General features: G+C 44.9%; 1 protein-coding gene across 1 annotated transcript in view; it reads right to left on the bottom strand.

Annotated features, from left to right (window-relative positions):
• Window positions 1–24,099, bottom strand: part of DGKH (diacylglycerol kinase eta) — a 78,952-nt gene that overhangs the window by 15,169 nt on the left and 39,684 nt on the right. Inside the window, exons 6-20 of the mRNA XM_056861732.1 lie at window positions 21,519–21,625; window positions 20,298–20,423; window positions 16,431–16,533; window positions 14,216–14,378; window positions 13,291–13,399; window positions 13,015–13,154; window positions 12,299–12,386; window positions 11,233–11,318; window positions 10,407–10,503; window positions 8,793–9,072; window positions 6,608–6,736; window positions 4,720–4,851; window positions 4,051–4,168; window positions 909–1,019; window positions 289–385 (exon numbers count right to left, since the gene is read on the bottom strand). Coding sequence (XP_056717710.1) covers window positions 289–385; window positions 909–1,019; window positions 4,051–4,168; window positions 4,720–4,851; window positions 6,608–6,736; window positions 8,793–9,072; window positions 10,407–10,503; window positions 11,233–11,318; window positions 12,299–12,386; window positions 13,015–13,154; window positions 13,291–13,399; window positions 14,216–14,378; window positions 16,431–16,533; window positions 20,298–20,423; window positions 21,519–21,625 — 1,886 coding nt within the window. The remainder of the gene's footprint in view (window positions 1–288; window positions 386–908; window positions 1,020–4,050; window positions 4,169–4,719; window positions 4,852–6,607; window positions 6,737–8,792; window positions 9,073–10,406; window positions 10,504–11,232; window positions 11,319–12,298; window positions 12,387–13,014; window positions 13,155–13,290; window positions 13,400–14,215; window positions 14,379–16,430; window positions 16,534–20,297; window positions 20,424–21,518; window positions 21,626–24,099) is intronic.

Genomic DNA, 24,099 nt, shown 5'->3' on the forward strand with positions numbered 1-24,099 from the left:
CCTGGTGACAGGCATGGAAGGAATGGACCCCTTCTCTATAACATCTCCCCTTCCTCTGCAGCCCCTGCACTTCTACTCCCTCTGGCAGTGCCCAAATGCCAACCAGAAGCCCCACCAAGCAACAGCCTTGCCCATCTTCCTGAAACATGGGGCTTGTGCCATGCTGGGAAGCTGCTAGAAGATGGAAGGACGGAGCTAGGACACTGGAACGGGGACACAGCCAGGGCTCTCTGGTGTCCCGTCCCCCCGGACCACTGATTCTCACAGCTAAATCATATAAAACCTTACCTCGAGCTGAACTTTTTGTTCCAGGTTCTTGTATGTCCGCTGCAATAACTCTTTCGTACCAAGAACGCCATACCACATCATATTCTTGGTTCTGCTTCTGAAAGCAAAAGGGGAATGAACCTTCTGAGGCATGGAAAAATCCATGTTCTTGTAAAATGCTAATCATTTTTTAAAAATTGTAATTAATTTTTCCAAACAGAAACCGCCACCCAAACAAACAACAATAAAAACAACCCTTGTAAAAAACAAACATAGAAACAGTATAATAATAATTTTTCTAAAAAAACATGAAGTTGAATCAGATTATTGACAGAGGGCTTAGTATTTAACACATTTTCCAATTTATCTTACAATTACAGATAAGAGAGGAATTCATTGAGGGCACTGGGTTTTTTAAAAACAATTCTTTATATATTTTGGACATTTCCTTTTCCATAATCTAAGGAAGGGCTCAGATATATGGCATCTTTCTGATTAATGTATGAAATAAAATTATGCCATGTTTCATAGAAATCCAGTATTTTAGCTAATCATTTTTAAGAAAATGAAAAAGGGTAGCCACTACATATATATTTTGCAGAAAATGCTTTGTTTAAAAGCTTAGCAGAGACTTTAGTTACCTGCACTTTTCAGGGTGCTCCTCCCGCTTATTATTAAATTCTAATGAAATCTTTGCATCTAATCCAATGCCAAAATAGTTGTTCATGACACATTTCTCTGAATATCCTTCCCTATCAAAGAAATACACAAGTCTATAATAATCACAATACACATGTTAGACTGCAGCCGTTATATATACATCTATTCCCGTGTTGGCGAACCTATGGCACGGGTGCCACTTCCGGCACGCGTAGCCCTTTCTGCCGGCACGCACGGTTCCTCCAAGCCACTGGTCTTTCCGGCTCTGCCCCACCCCGGATGGGGGAGGCTGTAGCCCAGGGGTGGGGAACCTCCGACATGATTGGCGGTGGCCCCCGGACTCTCCCACAGAAGCTGCCGCCATTGCCGCCGCTGGAGCGTGCGCGGCCAGCCAGGCGGGTGGGAGAGCGGGGAACAGAAGCCGAGCGCTCACACTCGGCATGGCCGGCGGCTTCTCCGGCGCCCTCTGGGCCTGTGCGGGCGGAGGGGCATGGCTGGTCGGTGGGTGCGAAGGAGGCGCCCTCTGCCCCACCCTGCTCGCCTCTCACAAGCCTGCTGCCGCGCCCCACCGAGTGGCAAATCCAAGGCAAAACCTCCCATGCATAAATGGCCTCTTTCTTTTTCTGTCTCCCTCTGTCCTTTTCTTTCTCTCCCTTGCTCCATTTCTTTCTCCCTTTCTTTCTTTCTCTCCCTCCCTTCCTTCCCTTTCCCCCTCCCTTCCCTTCTTTCCTTCCTTCCTTCTCTCCCTCCAGCGGCTTCTCCGGCACCCTCTGGGTCTGTGCGGGCGGAGGGGCGTGCAGTCCTATTCCACCTTTGAAGTGCCCACAAGCTATCCTCCAAACACCTTTCCATTTGTCTTGATATGTAGAGAGAAAACACTAAGGAACTAGTTGCCAATCTCCAGGTACTAGCTGGAGATCTGCTATTACAGGTGATCTCCAACCAATAGAGATCAGTTCCCCTGGAAAAAATTGCCACTTTAGCAATTGGACTCTATGGCACTGAAGTCCTTCCCCAAACCCCGCCCTCCTCAGGCGCCACCCCAAAAACCTCCCACTCATGGCGAAGAGGAACTTGGCAACCCTAGCCTCTCCCTCTGGGCCCCCTCTGGGGGTGGTATTCAGGTTAAATTGCCGCATTGGCACTCGGCGATAAATAAGTGGGTTTTTGGTTGCAGTTTGGGCACTCGGTCTCTAAAAGGTTTGCCATCACTGATCTATTCAAAGAAAGATACAGCTCTGGCTTTTCAACCGATTCAACGTTCGAGTCTGCCCTGCTCTTCCTGCAGATCCCCCCCATGCCCCCATTTCCATGCAACAGCCAGCAAATTAATCAAAGCGCAGCACTACAGAAAGATTTATTCCATCACCCATGTAAATCATGCACATGTAAGTTATGCCGGCTTCTTTTGCATAACCATCTTTCTGAAAGGCATGTGGAAGGGCCAGGAGCTATGCAGGGCTCTGAAATCCCATATTCCTTCTTTCAGCAAGGGGAATCTTATTCAGAGATACCTCTGACTTGTCGGATTCCCCAGGCCTTGGTCACAAACATTAACGCTGATTTTTCAAGCCCCATGAGGGCTAGAAACTTACAATACTTTAAAATGAATGACGATCAGGATACATAATTCTATACACAGAACCAGATTTCACTGCTTTTAGGGGTTTATGTGAAATATACCTGGCTATGGGTATAAAGCATGCTGCAAAAAAAAAAACCCTGAAAAAATAAATTCATTGGATGCTAAAACTGGATTCTGACAGCTAGGTTCAGGCTGGCCCAATGTAGTAAACACTGAACTGCAAATCCCATGGACAGGAGGTTGACACCACAAAATCTTAAATTTCAAGTTCTGTTTGGTTTTGCTGATTATTATAAAGTCTGTTAGTCAAATTCTAGTTAAAATTATCTAGAATCTGACAAACTGAGTGTTTAACTTTTAATAATGTTCTTTGCGTATTGTTTTACAAGTTTTGGTGGTTCTCAGAAGCATGCTTTTTCCTGTTATTATTAATGATTGTTACCTGGACTTATTGTGTTTTTAGATTAACTTTTGTAATGGCCTTTGGCCATGCGCAATAAATTTGAACCTGAACCTGACAGCTATTGATCTACGTATTTGAGTGAATCTGCACTTATAAGCACATAGCAATGGATATCTTTCCATGCACATCTTCAGTGAAGAAAGAGTTGGTGACTGATGCTTCCAATGCTGGGCTAGGGTTGCCAATAACACATGGAGGAAACCCTCCTGTCCCTTTAATAGAGGCTGGATGCATGGAAACCAGCAGCTGACGCTTTTCATAGCATGGGGGTCAACAACATTCCAGGATACCTCGATTAAAGGGACAGGGCATTTTTTTTCTGAAGGCAGCAGCGCTATGGGAAAAAAATGCCGTCCCTTTAATTGAGGCGTTATGGAATGTTGTTGACCCCCATGCTACGAAAAGCGTCAGCTGCTGGTTTCCATGAATTCAGCCTCCATGTGTTATTGGCAATCCTAACCCAGCATTGAAAGCATCAGTCACTAACTCTTGCTTCACTGAAGATGTGCATGGGGCAGAGCCTGAGGAGAGCAGGGTTTGGGGAGGGGAGGGACTTGAATGCCATAGAGTCCAATGGCCAAAGCAGCCATTTTCTCCAGGTGAACTGATCTCTTATCGGCTGGAGATCAGTTGTAATAGCAGGAGATCTTCAGCTAGTACCTGGAGGTTGGCAACACAACCCTTGCACATGTCCAAAATCCAGGTGCCGCACCGCACTTCTTCCAGAATCTTGAAGCCACAGTTTCCCTAGATGACAAAAAAGCCCAGCCTTTCTCTTTTGAGAGGGAAGATCCCAGATACCAGAATTATCTCCTGTCATCTTTTGCAAGGGTCTTGGGCTGAGAGCATAAAGTATTTCTTGAGGGAAAATTCTGACAGATTCTGGGAAACCCTGTCAAAACAAGTTTCCTCTTCCTGTCTGGACATCTGAATTAATTGAAGTCACAAATGTTCAAAAAAAATGTTCTGCATGACTTACCAAGCATTAATTTTGTGTGAAAAAGAGAGAAAGAAAATGGCAACTAAATAAGAATAAAAATGACAACATAAATTAAAAAATAATGGTTTTTCTTACAGTGATTCTTGATCAGGATCAATAAAAGGTGTAGCACCAAATGGATCAATGTTTGCTAGCAACATTTTGCTGATAATGGAACTCCCTGCAATAGAGGCAGCTAGACCTGCCCTTAGACCTGATGGGAAAAGGGAAAAGAATCCATGTTTTAAAAAACAAATCTTCTTGAAACAGACTGCTTGAAATGGATACCAAGAACCACTGTCCTATGACCAAAGAGAAGGTAAATGCCAAAATAATGCAAATTTGAAAGACTGCATCGCAATTTCGTTTTCCTTTCTGCAGATCTATGAAATCAACAGCCCACAACTAGACGGCTATTTCAGCATGCCTAGTGTTATTTTAGAGTGTCAGGATAATGCCAAAGTAGGAACAAAAAAGAGAAGAAAGCAAAGTATAAACCAACCAAAGGAGCAAAATCAAAGTCAGCCAAAAGCCTTGGGAACGAGGAAATGTAAACGATTCTCTATTATGCCCTTTAGCGGTAAGATCTCTTTATACTGGTGTCAAATCACAACTCAGATCAATGTGCTGTGGCTTTCCAAACTGAGGACAAAGTGCTTGCGTACGTTAAACAATTAAACTACTTTGACATATCTGGGGGGGGGGGTGACCCTGGCACATTTTCGATCAAATGAAAGGACTAGCCAAATACTAAATCTTTGTTACCTGGACAAATTATTCTTGTGTTAAGCACTGGAAGGTTTTCTTTGCTGGCTGCACAGGGTGGGGCTGAAAGTGTACTTGCATGCGAAGAAATGCGACTTCTCTGTCCATCTGGAGATTTGGGGGCAGTTTTGACTGTTTAGAGGGGGCAGAAAAGAAGAGTAGATGAAGAATACACACGTCCCCCTAAATACAGGTGAATAGTTTGCTAGCACAGAAAGCTTTTATGAAAGTTTCTTGTTTCATGTATTGATCTTCCAAAGTTTATTTCGAAATATTTTATACCCTCCTCCCATGAGGAAGAGGTTGACTTCACACACTTGAATATGACTGTACCTTGATTATATCCTCTCTGTAGATTCCAGGAAGATTATGAATGAGAAGTCAAGAATATATTTATTCTATTTATTTACTTCATCTATGTCCTGCCTTTCTTCCCAGATGGGGACCCTAAGTGGCTCATATCATTCTCCTATCCTTCATTTTATCCTCACAAAAACCCTGTGAAGGAGGTAAGGCTGAGTGTATGACTAGCTCAAGGTCACCCAGCAAGCTTCCATGACAGAGCAGGGATTCGAACTTGGGTCTCCCAGAGCCTACTCCGAACTGCAGTCAACAAAAAGTGGAGCGTGTGTGTGTGTTAAGTGCTGTCAAGTCGCTTCTGACTCATGGAGACCCTATGAATGAAAGTCCTCCAAAATGTCCTATCTTTGACAGCCTTGCTCAGATCTTGCAAATTGAGGGCTGTGGCTTCCTTTATTGAGTCAGTCCATCTCTTGTTGGGTCTTCCTCTTTTCCTGCTGCCCTCAACTTTTCCTAGCATGACTGTCTTTTCCAGTGACTCTTGTCGTCTCATGATGTGACGAAAATACGATAGCCTCAGTTTAATCATTTTAGTTTCAAGGGCCAGTTCAGGCTTGATCTATAACCCACTGATCCGTAACACTCTCCTCCAACACCACATTTCAAAGAAATCTATTTTCTTCCTATCAGCTTTCTTCACTGTCCAGCTTTCACACCCATACATAGTAACAGGAAATATGATGGAATAAATTAATCTAGTCTTGGTGGCCAGAGACATATCCTTACACTTCAAAATCTTTTCTAGCTCCTTCATGGCTACCCTTCCTAGTCTCAATCTCCTTCTGATTTCTTGGTTGCAGTCTCCCTTTTGGTTGATGGTGGAGCCAAGGAATAGAAAGTCTTGAACAATTTCAATTTCCTCATTGTCAACCTTAAAGTTGTGTAATTCTCCTGTAGTCATTGCTTTTGTTTTCTTGATGTTCAGCTGTAGTCCTGCTTTGGCACTTTCTCTTTTAACTTTCAGCAGTAGTCGTTTCAAATCTTCACTATTTTCTGCCAATAATGTAGAGTCATCGCCATATCTCAAATTATTAATGTTCCTCTCTCCAATTTTCACTCCACCTTCATCTAAATCTAATCCAGCTTTCCTAATTATATGTTCTGCATATAGACTGAAGAGATAGGGAGATAAAATACATCCTTGTCTGACTCCTTTGCCAATTGGAAACCATTCCGTTTCAGGAGTGTGTGCCTGATGCAAATTAAAACACAGCTGTGTGAATGAAGCAAAAAAGATTTGTTAAGAGAAATCTGTGAAAGTAAATATCATGCTGGATCTAAAATACCGCAAGTGAGCAGAGATCACAGAACAGGGTTTTCTCTCTCACTGCAGCGCACTAAACCCTTTGTGGAGCTCAGGGGACCCTGACAAACAGTACTGCAGGGGGGTTGGAGTGGAGGTCTTCAGTTTGGCGGGGTGGGGGTAGCATAATTTGCCCCCTCCCACTATCAAAAGTGCCTTTTGAGCCAACTCATTGTTCTGTAAATTTCAGACAGATATGCAACAGTTGATTTTCTGAATACTTACTTAGGTGAGATTCAGTTTCCTTTGTATCTTCTTCTTTTTCCTCATCTTTCGATTCATCCAATTCCTTACTATATTCTGTCGGTGTCTGATTTATTTGTTCTTCCGTATGTGCATTCTGCTCATCCACAACTACAAAAACGGAGGAATAGGCACGCACACAGGTTGTTACCCCTTCCTGCCAAATGGATTTTGTAGTAATAAACCATGCTTTATTTTTATTTTATTTTTTTGCTATCAAATCACAGCTGACTTATGGCAACCCCTGGTGGGATTTTCAAGGCAAGAGACATTCGGAGGTAGTTTTGCCATCGCCTGTCTCCACATCCCGACCCTGGTATTCCTTGGAGGTCCCCCATCCAAATACTAGCCAGGGTCAGGGCTGAGAGTGTGTGACTGGCCCAAGGTCACCCAGCAAGCTTCCATGGTGTGAGTGGGGATTTGAACCTGGGTTTCCCCAGTCCCAGGTCGACACCTTAATCACTACACTATCCTGGCTCTCATGCTTTTATTTAAGCAAGCAAAAAAAGAAAGCATACACAATCTATTACCCTATCTCCCCAGAATTTAAGGCTGGACTTGGGGACTCAGTTTTTACCATGTGTATTACAGACCCCAGAACTTTTAATTATGCAAACATATTTTCAACGTGACTTACAAAAGGTACCTAAACAGAAAGAAACTCTCCTTTCTGTACTTCTTCACACAACACATAATCAGTTATTTAAGATAGCTGCGGCAGGAGGCAGCAGCCACTAGCTTTAAAAGATAAGACATTTATGGAAGAAAGTTCTGTCCGTGGCTATCAGCCCTGAATGCAAAATGGGAATTCAGTATTCCAAGGCAGTCTGCCTCTGAATACTAATGGAGGGGGCAACCGTCGGGTGGGGGGAGGCCTTTGCCTCCTGAGTTTGGGATCTTCCTGGAGCACCTAACTGACTGAAAACAAGGGGTTGGATTAGATGGTCTAATCCAGCCAAGGTCTTCTTAGGTATTGTATGTCTGTAAAAAAAATCCCTCAAATATACAAGGTTACCAAATGTAAGTCCTGCCTGACACATCATTCCTAACACCCACCACCTACAAGCAGCGGGCCACATACTTATCACTAATTATTTTTATCCTATATTTATCATTGTACAATTTATCATCAATTATTAGATTAGAGTGCTACCTTCGCTAGTTCTTTGTTTGAATACTAATGCATACTACAAACAAAGTTTCCATATTTCCACAGGGACAATCGAATGGCCAGTTGTACAGAAAAAGGAAACCAAACATCTCGCCTTCATATGAAGAAGCTCGGACTTGGACATTAAGAGAGAAGTGAAATTTAGCTTTAGGCAAATGGCTACATCAAGCAAAGAACAGAGCGAGGTGTAAAATGCCACAAATACACGCCAAAGTTTTCACTGTTATTTATTATTTATTTATTTTATTCCGTTTATGCCCCACGCTTTCCCATTCCAAGATGGGCTCAGAGTGGCTTCCAACAATATATGCGTACAATATATTAAAACATCAATTTAAAACACAACTTAGAATCAGAGTTGGAAGGGGCCATACAGGCCATCTAATCCAACCCCCTGCTCAATGCAGGATCAGCCTAGAGCATCCCTGACAATTGTTTGTCCAGCCTCTGCTTAAAGACTGTCAGAGAGGGGGAGCCTCACCACCTCTCTAGGTAGCTGATTCCACTGTCGAACAACTCTTTCTGTAAAAATTTTTTTCTAATATCCAGCCGGTACCTTTTTCTGCCCATAAACCAGGCATGTCAAACATGGGGCCCCATGGGCTGGATCTGGCCCCTCGAGAGCCTTTATACGGGCCGCAAACCAGCCAGCCCCCCACCCAGTCCTGAGGTGTCAATTATCAAAAACTGTTAAATAGAAGAAAATAAGAGTGTCATTGTTTTAAGCATGCTTGTATTTTAAGTAAAAAATAAAATTTAAAAAATCATTAATTGGCTTTCCTTTGTTTTCTATAAAGTTTGTATCTCTGGTACCTGGCATTAAATTGTATGCTATACATGGTCCGGCCCGACCAAGTGACATTTATGTCATATCCGGCCCTCATAACAAATGAGTTCGACACCCTGGCCATAAACTGTATAAAACGAAAATTACGTTTAATAATAGATAATGAAACAAGGCAATGATGCCAGCAAAATCTCTTTCCAGGGGCCCACCTTTCTCTGCTTGCTCAATCAGCTGCCTCAGGGCTTTTTTTAAGCTGTTCGCTCTGAGCAGTAGCTGTTCTCGCGGCTTGAAGATAGGGAGGGTGGGAGCCGCCGCAATGCTGTTCTCTCTCAATTGGTCCCTGGCGTCAGATAAAGACTCTTCGCTGGATGATTCTTCACCTTCTTTTTCTGCAACGGAGGAAGTGATTGGGGGCAGCGCGGGAGCAGCCCGGGCTTCCGCGTGAAGGGCCTGAAGTAACAGGTTGAGCTTCTCGTTCAGATCTGAACACTGACAGGACCACAGACAAACAAGAGTTTTAAGTACTCCTCAAAAACTGCCATGGCAGGCAGATCTAAACAAAGGCTAGCCTTTAACTCACAGCTTATTTTTTAAACTCTTTATTTTAAGTTTATTTTATAATAACAACAGCAAAATAAAAATACAACAACAGTAGGTTAAACATCGTGCAGTCGAGATATGTTTAAATACTTGGTCCCAATATATGTTCCAGTTACCGTATATACCCATGTATAAGCTGACCCGCGTATAAGCCGAGGTGCCTAATTTCTCCCCAAAAATGGGGAAAAATTAGGCACCCGCGTATAAGCCGAGGGTCGGCTTATAACCCCTCCCCCCCCCCCCCGCAGGCTTACCTGGGCTCCCGGCGCAGGAGCAAGCAGCGCGGTCCTGGCGGCGGCGGAGGCACGACCGGGCGAGGGCCGGGGCAGCCTCCCTGGAGCTGCAGAAGGCCGCCCCAGGCCGCTCTCGGCCAGCAGAAGCGGCGGCGCGGCCGGGCGAGGGCCGGAGCCGCCGCCCCAGGCCGCCCCAGGCAGCTCTCGGCCGGCAGAAGCGACGGCGCGGCAGGGCGAGGGCCGGAGCCGCCGCCCCAGGCCGCCCCAGGCAGCTCTCGGCCGGCAGAAGCGGCTGCCGGGCGAGGGCCAGGGCAGCCTCCCTGCAGCTGCAGGAGGCCGCCCCAGGCCACTCTTGGAAGCAGGAAGCGGCGTGGGCTCGGCGGCGGCAGTAAGTTCCCCCCTCCCTCCTCCTCCCCCCTCCCCTACCCTACCGTATTGACCCGCGTATAAGCCGAGTTCGGCTTTTTCAGCCCTTTTTTGGGGCTGAAAAACTCGGCTTATACGCGAGTATATATGGTATACATCAGTACTTTTTACAGAAATCATACCATTTGTTGTATTCACTTAGCAGAACTTAATAAATGCAAATCATACGATAGTTTCGTGGGCATCGTTTACTTCGTGATGCCCCCTTTCCCACATATTCTAGAAAAGGCAGCCATCTATTTAAAACGCTTGCAGAGTAAGATAAGTTATTTGCTGAATCCCCTCAGTAGTATGGGATGCATTTAAATCAGTACTTCAAGGGAAACTCATCTCATTAGCATCAGGCTGCAAAAAACTCACTGCTTATTTAAAAGAATGTAGTTTCGGTTGGAAGAATGAGGAAGAAACCAAATTTAATCCCTTTTCATAATTCAGTAGAGGGAATAAATACTATTAGCATGCTACGGCAGTAAAGTACAGATCTCCTGGAATATCTCAGCATTAACGTCAGATGAGATAAATGGGGGGGACATAAAGGGGGAGAACTGAAATCTCAATGCTTACTCTCACAGCCATAGCATCAGCTTCTGTGTTTTCCATCGGTCTTTCACAGGTCTTCCCTATTTTGGCCACAAAGCCTTTTACTGTTTCACATAATATCCTTCAGTGAACGAGACAGGAGTGCCAAAGAAAAGAGAAAGGGAATTGGTGCGGCTAAAACATTAATGCTGTATGCACTGTACAAAACATAACAAAATTCAGCTGTTCTAACAAAACCCCATTAAGAGCACAACTGTCACGACATGTTATAGTTCACTTCTGATACAAAGAGGCCTTTGCCTCTTGTCACCTCGTGGAGGTGGAGGCTACAGACTTCTCATAAGAACATAAGAAAAGCCCTCCTGGATCAGAGCAAGGCCCATCAAGTCCAGCAGTCTGTTCACACAGTGGCCAACCAGGTGCCTCTAGGAAGCCCATCAGTCATAAGAACATAAGAAAGGCCCTGCTGGATCAGACCAAGGCCCATCAAGTCCAGTAGTCTGTTCACACAGTGGCCAACCAGATGCCTCTAGGAAGCCCATCAGTCATAAGGACATAAGAAAAGCCCTGCTGGATCAGACCAAGGCCCATTGAGTCCAGCAGTCTGTTCACACAGTGGCCAACCAGGTACCTCTAGGAAGCCCACAAACAAGACGACTGCAGCAGCATTCTCCTGCCTGTGTTCCACAGCACCTAATATAATAGGCATGTCCCCTGATCCTGGAGAGAATAGGTATGCATCATGACTAGTATTCATTTTGACTAGTAGCCATGGATAGCCCTTTCCTCCATGAAAATGTCCACTCCCCTCTTTCTTTTACACACCATATTAATGAATTAAAATCATTACTTGGCAGATGATATGACAACAGAGTGCTGATCAGAATCAAGTATCTTAGCAAGATGGGCAGCAATGGAATCCTCGTATGCAGACATCTAAAAACAAAACACAAACGTCTATGATAACTGTGAACGAATGGACTCACATGCCCGTGTTCCTTTGGGTTCCCGGGAGGCCAGAAACCCCCATGGCTGTCCTAGGTCTCTGCTTGGCATTGTTGCACCTTCCATTATTCCCAAAGTGGGGAGGGGGGGTTACCAAAAACCAACAGGGGAGTAACTGCCACCATCAGGAAATAGAAGAATATCACCTGCTGGATGGATTTGCACATCCAGCACTCTATACCTGGCACTGCCAATTTAAGGCTCTGCCTAGTTCCCACTTTGCTCCTACAAGCAAGGGCAGGGATGACTGACAGCAATTTGGCAATTTTGAACTATCATGCTCAAGAAATGGCAAGCTAAACCACTGTCATGCCCCATTACCACTCTAGACAGCAAGACAAAATCGGCACAGTATCCTTAGAGATCAGACTTAGAGCATTCAAAATATAAGAATGTTCAATTAACAAACTAAAGAGAGTACATAGGGTATACTTATACATCAGGCCAAGCAAGGACACAAAGAAAAGGTTGTTGAAAATGCACCATTAAAAAATGAGGATTTTCTGCATACGTACTGGAAATGCCCTGGCATAGTAAAATTCTGGAATATTGTTATTAAGTATGAAATAAGAACTCATAATCTTGGAAAGGAGCTGAACCAAGTCTCCCCGGGAACTATATTAGGGAGTATTTACTATGATTTTACTAGTACCAAGAACAATTCTATATGTGGTGAACACAGTATTAAAGAACAAAAAGTTAGATTTTTTCAGTCTCTTGCCAGTGTGAAGACAGTATCAAATGCATGGATAAAAGCCATAGAAATAAACTAAGACGTGTTTAATTTTCTATTTTAATGTTTATGCACAAATTAAAATGTACCTTTCATTTATTTTTCTTTCTATTTCTGTTATGACCTTGGTGCATTTATGAATTCTTGGGTTTTTTGTGTTTTTTCAATGTATATTTACCTGACATTCCTCAGACTCCTCTTCTGGGGTAGCGGGAAGAATAGATTGTTTTGATATTAATTTCAGTTCATATGACATTATGCTCCACCTGAAAGAAACAGCACACACAACATGCCTTTGAATATTTCCAAATGACCAATTTATACCGCCAAGCTGATGGTTTATTTTTTTTGTGTAACCAAAAAAATTACAAAGTGCATCTGTACTCAGAATAAGAACATAAGAAAGGCCCTGCTGGATCAGACCAAGGTCCATCAAATCCAACAGTCTGTTCACACAGTGGCCAACCAGGTACCTCTAGGAAGCCCACAAACAAGACAACTGCAGCAGCATTATCCTGCCTGCGTTCCACAGCACCTCATAAGAACATAAGAAAAGCCCTGCTGAATTGGACCAAGGCTCATCAAGTCCAGCAGTCTGTTCACACAGTGGCCAACCAGGTGCCTCTAGGAAGCCCATCAGTCATAAAAACATAAGAAAGGCCCTGCTGGTTCAGACCAAGGCCCATCAAGTCCAACAGTCTGTTCACACAGTGGCCAACCAGGGGCCTCTAGGAAGCCCACAAGCAAGACGACTGCAGGAGCATTGGCCTGCCTGTGTTCCACAGCACCTCATATAATAGGCATGCTCCTCTGATCCTGGAAAGAATAGGTATACCAAACAGAATTCAACCCATGTGAATAAAGAATTCAAGGAAGAAATACAGGCTCACTTACCTGTCGAGCATTTTGGTGCTTGCTCGTTCTAGCTTCTCCAGAATCTGAGGAAGTTGCGTTTCATCATCACACGATCCCCCCCAGCCAAGGACGCGGGCGAGGTCGTTCCCTGTACCAAGAGGCAACACTCCCAAATGACACTAAAATTAAATAAGAAATTCTTCTGCTGAAGGTTGGTTTAAAAGGCAGTAACTGATTTATCATTCAGAGCTTGTTTTCTTCGAAGCAACTGGAAAACTAGCCTCACCCCCACAATCAGAAGAAGCTCACACTTGCCTGTTTGTGTAAGTTGAGCTTATCAATTTCAGACAACACCCAACCAACACTTCCATCTCCTCCACACACAAGGATTCGAAAATTGTCGAATTTCTGAAATAACCGTAAACTGAAAAGAGAATGCATTTTCTGAGTTCAAATCCACAGGTAAATTGAATATCAAAATTCATAGCAATGCTACAGTTAGCTTGGTGAATCTGGAAGTAAATTTAGTAGTTTCCTGGGGAAATAACATGTTATTTTTAATTACAATAGCATACATTTAAGTTTCCATTTCCCAAAGTTCTGATAATCGATGAAGTTTATTAAAGGACACCTCTACACCAAGAGCATCACACCTGCAAATACAACCACTGTTTGTGGGTGGTGTTGTTACAATCAGGCTTACATGGTTTTACGGAGGTCAAACATAGCACAAAACCCTCCTGGAAGTTTACTTATTTATTTTCTTCATTTATAACCTGCCATCCATTGCAAACTTGTGACTTTCAGAAGTGAAGGGAAACAGAGACTATCTTTGTACAAAATCACAGGTGCAGCAAAGAAATAACACTGTTCTCTATCCTGAGACCCTCAGTGACTTGTTTCAACTGATTCAGGTTTTGACCACAGAAGGTGTTCCTTGTGGGATAAAGAAAAAGCAGGTACTGAGAATTAACCAAGAGGATAAAGGGCCAGGTATGAGAAAGCAGGAGGCAGCGGCAGACATAAGCCACGTCTGCTGCACCCTTATTTATTTTATTCGATTTATACCCCACCCTTTCCCAGCAGGCCTATTAGGGCCCTCGGTTGTTTCCCCCTCCCTCCCAGTATGGCGCCCCAAATTTTATGGAATAAAGTGTGATTTAATCCTCCCAATTTTGCAATAATTCCAACTGAACCCATTAAAATAAAATTGCAACTCGCAGAAAGAAAAGTCTGTTACCCTAAATGAGGTCCTCCATTCATTAAATCAAAGACCTGAGCTGGATTTAGGGACTGCTTGAATCGTCTGAGAAATTTCACTCCCTGATTGTCTCCACTCTTCGAATTGACAAAAACCAAGAGCGGACTGGCACAGGACGGTGGGCACGTGGCCTTCCAAAACCCTGCAGAGAGAGGAACGCACGGTTACCCGCAAGGCAGAGAGCTTCCCCTCTTCCCTCCATAAAGCTGCAGAGCTTCACTTGGTAAAGAAAGCAAATTCCAATGTTTCCCTTTACAGACAACATGGGAGAAGCTACTCAGGTATGTCTGGTAGTGGTGGTAGAAAGTGCTGTCAAGTTGCAGCCTCCTAGGGTAACCCGTAGGGTTTTCAAGGCAAGAGATATTGATGGTGGCGGAACATACCGTCTAGCTGCAGCCGACTTACAGCGCCCCTTCATGGGGTTTTCAAGGCAAGAGGTGAACAGAGGTGGTTTGCCATTGCCTGCCTCCACATAGCAACCCTGGACTTCCTTGGTGGTCTCCCTTGCAAATACTGACCAGGGCCAACCCTGCTTAGCATCCGAGATCTGATGAGATCAGGCTAGCTGGAGCCATCCAGGTCAGAGCAATGACATACAGAGGTTGTTAGCCGTTGCCTGCCTCTGAGTAGCGACCCTGGACTTCCTTGGTCGTCTCCCATCCAAGCACTAACCAGGGCCATCCCTGCTTAGCTTCTGATGAGATCCAGCTAGCCTGGGCCATCCAGGTCAAGGAAAGAGAACAGGAGTGGTTTGCCATTGCCTGCCTCTGCGTAGCGACCCTGGACTTCCTTGGTGGTCTCCCATCCAAGTACTAACCAGGGCCGACTGCTTAGCTTCTGAGATCTGACCAGATTGGGCTAGCCTGGGCCATCCAGGTCAGGGCTGTCTTGGTGGTAGAAAGCGCCAGCAAGCCGCAGCTGACTTATGGCAACCTTGCATGAGGTTTTCAAAGCAAGATACTAGTAGAGATGGTTTGTCAGTGGCTGCCTCTGCATAGCAACCCTGGACTTACTTGGTGGTCTCCCACCCAAGTACTACCCAGGAAGAATTTTCTAACAGTTAAAGTGGAACAGTGGAACAGGCTTCCTCACAAGGTGGTAAGCTCTCCTTCCCTAGAGGTTTTTAAGAAGAGACTAGATGGCCATCTGTCAGCAATACTGATTCTATGCCCTTAAGCAGATGATGAGAGGGAGGGCATCTCGGCCATCTTCTGAGCATGGTGTAGGGGTCACTGGGGGTGTGGGGGGGGGAAGTAGCTGTGAATTTCCTGCATTGTGCAGGCGGTTGGACTAGATGACCCTCGTGGTCACTTGCAAGTCTATGATTCCATGATTCCATAACTAAGTTTAACTTTATTTAAATTTTCAGATTTATAACCCACCCTTCCCAGCCAAGGTCAGGCTCAGGGCAGGTAACAACATTAAAACCACACTATAACAAGAAAACACATTAAAACCATAAAATATTTTCTGAGATCTGACGAAATTGAGATATCCGGGTCAAGGAAGCCTCCTGGAATACATCTCCCACAACACAAATGAGCCTGCACTGAGCAACATGGCACAACAAAAAATGCCTCTGTGTATCAGCTGAGCCAGACTGCTAACCTGGGCCACCTTTGCCCACTCTCATCTGTTTGATGTGGCAAACACTTAGCAGATTACTTGTAACAGCTGGCGTTTCTCTCTCCCCTTCTCCCTCACTCTTTTTCAAGGCCACGTGTTCGGTAAAACCTATAGCGTGTTTTTTTTAAGCAACTTAAAAAACAATTTAGGTGGATTATTATTCAGAAGCAGCTTGAGGCAACAACAAAAGCTCATTGTGGAGCTGGAGAGGGAGGTAAATCCACTATTTCAAAAACCACCTTTTTTTTCTATAAAAGGACTCAGAACACAGAATTCACTGGTCCTATTCAAGCAGGCTAATGAACTCTTGGCATGCCTGTGGGAGACCTTCTCACCAAATGGCCAGCTTAGCCGGCAGAAGGCGGATGCAGAAACCAAGGGAGCGACCCGCAGGGGATCCTGTTTCCCAAAGACAGGCCTGGTACCAGGTCTGCTCGTCCCCAAAGACCGGCCTGACGAGTGGGACTCTCTGTTCTCGCCTAGAGATAAAGCCAAACCCCTCTGCCACACTTGTAGAACACATCACAGCCATATCACAAAGAAACACGTCTCACGAGGTCCTACATACCATCAGAGTCTATTGTGTTCAGGGCTGTAGGAGGAATTATGGACACTTTACATTGGCCGAGCGGACACTTGCGAGGATACAAATCTCGGCAAGCCGTGTGCACCTGGAAGCAATTTAACCACGGATCATTAAACGTATCCCTCAATATGCAACCTAATTTCACTGTGAAAGTGAGAAGCCTAAATATTGCGATACAATAAAGACACTTTTCAAGGATACTGGCAAAGCTCTGCACTTGCTCCAGGTGATGGAGCCCCAGAAGGTCTGCCCAATATCTGTCCCAGCCAACCACACATACGGCAGCTTACAGGCAAGACAGACTTCCTGGCTTTGCTGTCTGCCCGGGACTATGAGTTCTGTATCTGTAGGGAGCTCTCCCTGGGAATGTTCTAGCTAGAGCTCTAGCAAGAGAACTGTTGATGAGTGTTTCGACTTAGCTGTGCACGCTTCAGTGGGCAGGATTAGTGCCTTCCTGTTCCGTTCCTTACCAACTGCACGTTGTGTGACTGAAGAGCATAAGTTACAGGAAAGCAACTGTATTTTTTGTGGTCTCTGCAGAGTTCCACATATGGGTAACTGGAAAACTGATGTTATCAATAAGAGGTGTATCCGCGGAGGGCTGCTCTCCTGAAGACAACATCTGGCACTGTGAGAGCCAGCATGGTGTAGTGGTTAAGAATGGTGGTTTGGAGTGGTGAAGAACCGGGTTTGATTCCCCTACTCCTCCACATGAGCGGCGGAGGCTAATCTGGTGAACTGGATTTGTTTCCCCACTCCTATGTGCAACTTTAAAAGCAAAGAGCAACCGCTTCCAAAAGCCGAAGAAAGCCTTTGCAATGACTTCCTGTCCTTTCGTCGTATCTCTACAGCAAAGGAATGTTTCCTGCGTGTCAGAGTGGGGCCCAGCTAAAAACAACCAGGCATTAGGAATATCTGTTGTGTAAACAGTCCATTCCCCGTCACCCTTACAGTTGAGAACTATGATGGGCAACATGACAGACTGAAATTAGGGACAACCGAACGGGAAAGATATGCCATAATACCATTTTATCCTTGGGCATAGTAATGACCTGCCTATGCCCAGGAGCAGATATGGATATGACCTCCTCAGAGAAGGGGGAGGGGGCTCTTGCATACTGTGCCACACCTGAGGACCAGAGGGAGTCCGGATCACAGAGGGAAGCCTAGAAGCCCCTCCCAAGAAAAACTCCCAACTCCATGAACCATCAGAGTTAGGGAATCGGGAGCCCTCCAAGGGGAAGGTTGACCTCCGGATCTCGCGAGATTACAGTTATCCTAGACAAGGTGATGGAGTGCCCACTGAATAGCTTGAGGAATGCCACTGAAGAGCCCTACTCAAGAGGAAGGAACTGGGCACAAAGTCTCTGCAGGATTAAGGCCTCATTGAGGACAATCAGTTCCATGGTAAGAACCTTCAGTTGAGTCTGGTTGCTGAAAACGAAGCATTTCCCAGAACAGCTCCAGCAAACCTGTCTGGACAGCTCTCTTGCTCTGGAGTCATACCCAGAATACTAGCACCCTGGACAGCTCCTGGGCTGATGAATGCTTTGTTCTCCCTATCTTACTTATTGGCTATTCTCAACTGAGGCAGCCCATATCTTGCCTGATCAGGAACAGCACACACACACAATAAAGACAGATAATGAAGCACACCCAGCTTGCTCACATATCTCTAGCAGATGTTATTACCACCCCAAAGGCCAGAGGTTCAAGAGCTGCTGCGCTACTGGCAGGAGTAGATTGAGTACCCTTATTTAAGCAAGCAGAAATCAGAGCCACATGAACACAGAGAAGAGTTGGTCAAACAGACCCCCCTCCATCAACCTTTTAACTCATAACCGAAGGATATAATGTAAGGTAAAATGTTATCAAAAGGGGGAGATATTCAAATTACATTTGTTTGGACTGAATCCAAATAGGATATTCTCACGGAAGTGCTAAAATGACTTCTTGAAGAGCTGCAGAACACTGTGATGAATGATCTCGTTGTTGTGCTAAGACAAGAGATTTGGAGCCACAGGAAAGGGCAGCAAGTTGGTTTTGTCAGCTGACCAGGACTTGTGTCAACCTCTTGGAGCTCTTAAGACGCTGCTGGTATGACTGTCCATTGGGTCAGGGGTCCAGTTTTATAGGCCCCCAAAAGGAGGGAAAATGGGGCTTCATAAAATTGCCCCCCCCCCCATCCAATCTTTACTAAACTTGAGGGTTCTTATAAGGCAAGTCACCGGCAGCTATGATGAAAATTTGGTGCCTCTACCTTTAAAAAACAGCCCCCCCCCCGAGCCCCAGAACGTTTCCCTAAAGACTATAATGGAGAAGAAGGGAGGGAAGATTTAAACTTTAAAGCATTTATTGGTTCTTGTAGGTTATCCAGGCTGTGTGACCGTGGTCTTGGTATTTTCTTTCCTGACGTTTCACCAGCAGCTGTGGCAGGCGTCTTCAGAGGAGTAACACTGAAGGAAGGTGTCTCTCAGTGTCAAGTGTGTAGGAAGAGTAATATATAGTCAGAAAGGGGTTGGGTTTGAGCTGAGTCATTGTCCTGCAAAAAGTATCAAAGGTAATGTGCTAATCATTGTCCTGTAAGTATCAAGATAATGTGCTAATGACGGTGTGGTATGTTAATATGGAACCATTGTATTCTGAAGTGATCTGTTAATGTGTGAAATCCAAAGCTAATCTGCATGGCTATTGTGGACTGTAGTCTTTGTTAGTCTGGAGGTTTTCAGGACAGGAAGCCAAGCCTTATTCATTCTTAAACTCTCTTCTCTTCTGTTAAAGTTGTGCTGATGTTTATGAATTTCAATGGCTTCTCGGTGCAATCTGACAAAATAGTTGGTAGAATTGTCCAGTCTTTCAGTGTCTTGGAATAAGACCCTGTGTCCTGTTTGTGTCAGTCCAAGTTCAGCCACTGCTGATTTCTCAGGTTGGCCAAGTCTGCAGTATCTTTCATGTTTTTATGCTTGTTTGTATGCTGCGTTTTGTGGTCCCGATGTAAACTTGTCCGCAACTGCAAGGTACACGATATACTCCTGCAGAGGTGAGGGGGTCTCTTTTGTCTTTTGCTGATCGTAGCATCTGTTGTATTTTCTTGGTGGGTTTAAACACTGTTTGTAGGTTATGTTTTTTCAAAAGTTTCTCCATCCTATCAGTGACTCCTTTAATAAATGGCAAGAATATATTTCCTATGGGAGACTGTTTTTCCTGGGTTTTCTGATTTTTGTTTGGTTTATTGGCCCTTTAAAGCGTTTGGCATGAATGTGCTGAAGTGGGTTTTCTTCCTTTTAAAAGGGGCCGTAGCCAGTTCGGCTTTGCCAAATGCACACCCCTAGAAGAAAACAGCAAGTATGAAAACAAACTTTAAGCAACGCATATGCCAAAAATGATTAAAAATAAGGAGGTAATCCAAGAAGATCCATTGTTTAAAGGTCAAAACTTTGTCTTGGTTCAGCTGGGAATCAAAGAATCATCAATTGATTAATAGGGGAGGGGAAAAAAGAAAGAGTTAAGAAAATATTTCATTGGTGTAGGCTTTTGATTCCATTATATTATTCTAGAAGGGAACAAGAAAGAAAATACTAAAGACTGTCCCTTTTAAACAAGGAGTGGTAGCTTTTCAATACTGAATTTCTCGTAATGTAGTAACTTGCTTAAATATTTGATTACACTGTTGAAAGCGAGTTTATCAATCACTGGCTCATTAGCCAATTCATACCTTTTGTCAAAAGCAAAGCTTCCCAAACAATGGTGCGAAACTTACTTTTCCATTACAAGAAGGGTTAGAGAGAGCTTTTTTCCCCCAAAAAAGCAAAGCCGGCTCAGGGAATATAATAACCAATCTGAACCTACCATAGTTTTACACCAAAGGCATTTCCAATCTTGCAGCCGTAGAACACTGCCACAGGTCTTGTCACAGACTGCGCATTTGGCACTAACGGGCAGATTTCCTTCCAACCACTGGTGGGGCATAGCTACCTGTAGGGAAGGGGGTCACAGACAGGAGGGGGGGGGTTAGATGCATCACCTCTTTCAGCTGTCTTCCAAACTAATATGGTTCTCCTCTCCACCTCACGAATAATTTCTGCCACCTTCTCTTTCGGTGGCAGCCCCTTGCACCGAACCAAACGCTCTTCCAGAGAAGCCCCACGTCAAGAGATGAGATGGACCCTGGGTGCTGCAGGCTGAAAGGCCCAATCCTGACCATGCTCAATCAACATCCCGATTCTGCTTTTGCTATAAGTTGACCCTTTGTTTCAAGGGAGAGAAGGGTCAGTTCCTAAACTGGCAGCACACAGTGAGAGGGCTTTCAGATCAACTGCGGAGAGTCATTCCATGCTCCTGGTCATCAATGTAACTTGTCAGCACATGTTTGTAGGGAGTCCGTGACAGTTTTAACTCAAGCACCTCATCCACATTCTAGCAGAGCTACCAGCTTACTTTCCACGGGTTCGGGTAGCCACTGAACCAAAGCTGGGAAATGCACTCTGCAGAAAACCACTGGAGCTAAGAAGGTCTCACTGCCCTAACTGCACATCTTTTATGAGCCTTAAATTTGCGTATTAGTCAAAATGGGTACTAGTCATGATGCATGTCTATTCTCTCCAGGATTAGAGGAGCATGCCGATTATATTAGGTGCTTTGGAACACAGGCAGGTTAATGCTGCTGCAGTCGTCTTGTTTGTGGGCTTCCAGGAGGCACCTGGTCGGCCACTGTGTGAACAAACTGCTGGACTTCATGGGCCTGGTTCTTATCCAGGAGGGCTTTCTTATGTTCTTATGACTGATGGGCTTCCTAGAGGCACCTGGTTGGCCACTGTGTGAACAGACTGCTGGACTGGAGGGGCCTTGGTCTGATCAAGCAGGGCTTTTCTTATGTTCTTATGGAGGATAGGGCTATCTGTGGCTACTAGTCTACATGAATACTAGTCATGATGCATACCTATTCTCTCCAGGATCAGAGGAGCATGCCTGTTATATTAGGTGCTTTGGAACACAGGCAGGTCAATGCTGCTGCCGTCGTCTTGTTTGTGGACATATAACGTGCCATCTGCATTCCTGAGAAATACTTACACCATCTTCATCTTCAATAATGTCTTTTCCAATTGAAGTCAACGTTGTCCATTTGCAGTTGTTCACTGCCCTAACTGCACATCTTTTATGAGCCTTAAATTTGCATACTGGAAGAAAACGAAGACAGTTTGCTTAGTGAGACATCCCTTGACGATAGCTTTGGCACATTCATATCTTTCAGAAGTCCGATCAAAAGCAGATTGTTGCTTTAACAAATAATGTGTGTGTGTGTATGTGATAGAGATACAGATATGTGGGGTTATGCTTCATGCATTTACCCACACCAGCAAAAGCACAGCATTTCCACTGGCAAAATTCTCATCTTGATGCCAGCAAATGTAGGAGAGAGGCAAGAAGATTGGCAGACCCTCAAGGCAGTCAAAGAGCCTCCCCCGAGCCCTCATGAACCAATGTAATTACATGTGGAATTAAAGGGACCCCCAGAGGGCTCGAGGACGCCGAGTGCTCCAAAAAGAGGGAGGGATGAAGCCCCAGGGAAACAGGCAGAATGACCAAGACAAGGGGCCATGGCTCAGTAGTAGAGTATCTGCTTGGCATGCAGAAGGTCCCAGGTTCAATCCCCGGCTTCTCCAGTTAAAAGGACTAGGCAGGAAGGTGATGTGAAAGACCTCTGCCTGAGACCCTGGAGAGCCGCTGCCGGTCTGAGTAGACAATACTGACTTCGATGGACCAAGAGTCTGATTCAGTATAAGGCAGCTACATGTGTTCATAGTGTGTGAGTGTGGCTGGGAATGCCAACAGCTGGGTGAGGGTGGCTAATCCATGCAGCTGAACTGTGTGCAGCTAGGACTCAGACAGAATTGGGGCCACAACCAAGTAGGGGGGAGCGCCAAACAAGCAGGCAGGACTACTCATTAAGGCAGGATCTTAAGGAGGAAGTATTGAGGAGCTGAGCAGCGTTAGGAGGAGGATACCAAAAGTAGAAGGACAAAGGGGTTACCAGAAGACGCCTGGGGGAGTGAAGGGAACTTCCCCAGACGTGAGTAGAGAGGGAAATCTCAGGGACGCAGCCACCTCTCCAGTGTGGAGTGTATCAGGCTCGGACTCAGTAAAATGTGTTGTTCTGGGAGATGTCAGAACGCCTTGAAGGGGCGGGATGGAATCATGACCACGGTGCCACCTTCTCCAGTTGGCATCGCTGCAGGTGCCATGCCATGCCCTCCCTGACTGAGCCACAGTTACACTATGAGTCTGCTGTGGCATTCAAAGGCAGAGGAACTTGCTGCTTTGCATGGGCAGCGATTCCAGAACTATACATGAGCAGAGGCATTTCCGACAGTGGCTAAATTCCTAAATAGGACCTATATTTTCTGTAGCCAAAAGACCTTTCACCTGTCTCCCTTTTGCTTTCCCAGTCTCCCACTACAGGTTGAGTATCCCTTATTCGGACTGCTTGAGACCAGAAGTGGTCCGTATTTCCAATCTTTCTGTATATTGGAATATTTAGGAATTTTTGCATATTCATAATGAGATATCTTGGGGATGGGTCCCAAATTCATTTATGTTTTATATACACTTTATACACACCGCCTGAATGTAATTTTAAACAATATTTTTAATAATTTTGTGAACGTTGAACCATCAGAAAGCAAAGGTGCAAATATCTCACCAGAATACCTGTATCAGCTGTTAAAGAAAAAGAAGAGTTGGTTTTTATATGCAGACTTTCTCTACCACTTAAGGGAGACTCAAACTGGCTTTCAATTACCTTACCTTCCCCTCCCCACAACAGACACCCTGTGAGGTAGGTGGGGATGAGAGAGCTCTAACAGAGCTGTGACTTACCCAAGGTCACCCAGCTGGCTTCAGGTGTAGGAGTGGGGAAACAAATCTAGTTCACCAGATTAGCCTCCGCCGCTCACGTGGAGGAGTGGGGAATCAAACCCGGTTCTCCAGATCAGACTCCACTGCTCCAAACCACCGCTCTTAACCACTACACCACGCTGGCTCTAAACAAGAGCAACAACAAACAACAAACCAACTCACAAGGGCAGGCTTTCTGTCTTCACCTACGATGCAGTGTACACTATTTTATTTTTTAGGTGAGAGGAAACTTTGAAAGCAGGCCGCACGGATCGGCCTGAATGCTGGCTTGAAGGGTCTGGTTTTCGGATCAGCTCGGATTTGGGATGTCCGGATAAGAGATACTCTACCTCTTTTATTTCAGCAAGACGAGCTTTACAAAAGCCACTTGGTGAAACTGTGGCTCTTGAGAAAGTAAGGACTGCAGAGATAATGTGCCTTAGTCAAAGCGCTATGTAAACATCAAGTATTGTTTATGATCAGAAGGCAAACTGCTGGCAAGCCTCCCTCCCCCTCTTGCCATACACCATCCCTGAGAATTTGGGTTGGCCGGCTTCCAAGAACTGCTGGTCTCTTCATATGTGTCTTTTTTGACTCCAAGGGGGGAAAGCAAGTATTAACCTGAGAAAAACAACATTCCGGGGCTTGTAATTTTCCTTCTTAGGAAGCATAACAATTGTCTGATGGAATCACATAAACCCTGTTATTTTTGTTTCCAAGAGTACATTTATGCGCTCCAAGAATTTTTTTTTTTAAA

Source organism: Euleptes europaea, chromosome 16 (genome assembly GCF_029931775.1).
Source record: "Euleptes europaea isolate rEulEur1 chromosome 16, rEulEur1.hap1, whole genome shotgun sequence".
Taxonomy (NCBI): Eukaryota; Metazoa; Chordata; class Lepidosauria; order Squamata; family Sphaerodactylidae; genus Euleptes; species Euleptes europaea.